Consider the following 2,916-nt stretch of genomic DNA (forward strand, 5'->3'; position numbering starts at 1 on the left):
GCTAGTCTGTGTGGGCTGGGTTCCCAAAATCTCTGTGCTCCCTGCTTGGGCCCAGATCTGTGATGGCTGGGTGTACTCACCTGTTTGCGATCTGCAGTCTGCTAGACTTTCCCCAGGCACAGCCTAGGTGACCCCAGCAGCATGGTTTCTTCCTCCCTGTGGGGCCCTCTCCAGACAGGGATTCTCAGTCTCTGTTGCACTGGGGCGCACAGCTCCTCTGTATGGGTGAGCTGGGCGCGCAGCTCTCAGTGTGATGGGAGCTCAGTTGCGATGGCGGCGGGTATCTGCGGTCCGTGAGACCTTCCAGGGAAAGACTGGGTGACCCGTGATCAGACTCACAACTTTGTTTCCCTGTGGGACACACTTGTGCCCACCTATCAGCCTGGGAAAGTGATCGGGAGATGCAGGCTTGCGGATCCAGCCCGGAGACCCAAAGCCCGAGTTACCCAGGATTTTTTCCCGGTTCTGCCTGGGCAGCCGAGAGTAGACCCGACCGATTCCCATGCTGTGGGAGCCTCCCCTCACCTGGGAAACACGACAGCTGTTGTTTTAGGGCCCAGAGTTCAGTCTCCTGGTCACTGCACGGAGAGTGCTGTCCTGCTTCTCAGACCCAGTGCTCTCCTGGTGCTGCCATCTTGGCTCCCCCTATGTGGCAACTTTTAAAAGTTGGTGACTGCCTGCGTAGAAAGAAGAATTTAGTAGAAAGATTATTAATGCACACATTAATTTATGGATTAACCTACACTATGTTTAATAATGACACAAAATACTATGCCTAGAAATTTATTGGAGCCATTAATTAGGAGTATTATTTTAGGATATGTAATTCTTAAACACATATTTTATTGAATAGATTCCTAATGAGTTCTACTTTATAGAATAAATGCTTGTCTTCTGTAGCTACATAAAGCATGGATAGAAATAACACTTTGATTTTGAATACTTTTTTTTATTTCTCTGGTAATTGAAGTGTGCAGCCAAGTCAATCTTTTGTGTTTTTCAGAAAAAATGCAGTAATCTTTTCAAATTTCTTTTCCTGACTAGTGACAATACTGGAGTATGTGTCTGATTTTGTTTAATTGATTTAAAACTTTATTTTCTACATGATTGTCTCAATCAACATTTCTTAGTTTATATTTAGAAAATGAGAGAGAAATGTAATTTTTTCTATCATTTTTTTATCTTTTCATTAATTTAATCAAGATTATTAAGAACTCAGCTGTATCTTATATCTGCAATGTTCAGTTATGATATCTGATATCTGGATTTATTCAGTCATAATTTAACATGCCATAACTTTTTCATGGCAGTTTTGACTTCTGCATTTCTTAATGTATAAATTATTGGGTTGAGAAAGGGTGTCCCAATGGTATAAATACTGCTACCATCTGTCCATGGGAAAAGTAGTTGGTGGCCATGCATATATGAATATGCAGGGCCCAAAGAATAAGATAACTACTATTATATGAGAAGTGCAGGAACAGAGTGCTTTTTTCCTCCCTTCTGCACTATGGTTTCGCAGAGAGTATAAGATGACAAAATAGGACATAATTAAAATTATAAAACTGGTCGAGCAAATTGCACCACTGTTAGACACTAACAGCAGATTTATCATATTTGGGTCCATACAGGCAAGTTTCAGCAAGGGCTGCAAGTCACAGCAATAATGGTCAATCAAATTGGGCCCACAGAAGGGAAGTCTCAAGGCCAAAACAATCTGAGCAGTGGAATGAATGAAAGAACCTATCCAGGCAAGAACAATCAAGATGACACAGACCTGCCGGCTCATGACCACTGGGTAACACAAGGGTTTACTGATGGCAACGTAGTGGTCAACAGCCATGAGAATGAGGACAAATATCTCCATGCAGCCAAATAAATGGAGAGCAAAGACTTGTGTCATGCATTCATTGTAAGAAATGATGTTCTTTTAGAGAGGGCATCCACAATGAGTCTTGGGGCTGTGGATGTTGAGAAGCAGGAATCAGCAAAGGACAAGTAGAACAGAAAGAAGTACATGGGACTCCCAAGTGTCTGGCTGAACTTGATCGTTACAATAGTAAGTGTATTCCCTACCACAGTCCCCATATAGAAAATTAAGAAGATTATAAACACCATTTTCTGCTTCAGGGGATCCTGTGTCAACCCTAACAGTATAAACTCAGTGACACTGCTGTTCTTCTGCATTGTGTCAGTCCATGGGAGGAAATCACATGGCAGAAATAATCTGAAAAAGAGAAATGGAAAATATAACGCAAGCTAAATTGGAAGTTCCATAAGATCTTTCCAGTGAGGTATCACTTGGCATTTTCTCAGCTTATTTTGTTCTGAAAATAGTAATTTAATACTTACTAAACAGACAGCACATTCAAATAATCAAAGAGCCAATTTTTTGAGGTAAACAATAATTTTGGAGATGTAATAGGAGTAGTAACTTTCTGAATGAAATGTGCTTGTTAGATTTATGCACGATCTACTTATGTTTAGTTTATTGAAAACATTAAAAATATTTCTTATGTTTATATACTTTCATTTTGTTTGAACCCTGTAGCTATACAAGAAGACATGCTATATATTTTAAACATTCAGATAGTGATTATTTAAATATGTGAAACTGACAAATGAGAAATAATGAACGTAAATCTTTGAAGAACAGCCCTGTCTGCATAGTCCACAGTAAGAATGACTTAATTACTTTTCCAAATTTAATCTATTCTGCTTTAATAGGTCTTAAACTTTTACAGGTGTTATTTGAGAAATTTTTATCAGAAACACATATTTGAATCTTCAGGAATGAAGAGACAACATCTGAAATAAATCAAGTTTCCTTAATTTTCAGATTTAAGGAGACAATGCTATTTTAATTCATTACTGAAATTTTGGTGGGATTCATATTATGCTCATTATGAAGGATTT

The 2,916-nt window shown here is 39.0% G+C and overlaps 1 protein-coding gene across 1 annotated transcript; it reads right to left on the bottom strand.

Moving 5' to 3' along the window:
- Positions 1-1,275: 1,275 nt before the first annotated feature.
- On the bottom strand, positions 1,276-2,187 carry LOC110540595 (olfactory receptor 4C11). Its single transcript, XM_021627350.2, is given in 3 exon segments — positions 1,276-1,384; positions 1,386-1,932; positions 1,935-2,187. Coding segments are annotated over 3 exon segments (909 nt in total).
- Positions 2,188-2,916: the final 729 nt, after the last annotated feature.

This window comes from Meriones unguiculatus, chromosome 21, assembly GCF_030254825.1.
Source record: "Meriones unguiculatus strain TT.TT164.6M chromosome 21, Bangor_MerUng_6.1, whole genome shotgun sequence".
Taxonomy (NCBI): Eukaryota; Metazoa; Chordata; class Mammalia; order Rodentia; family Muridae; genus Meriones; species Meriones unguiculatus.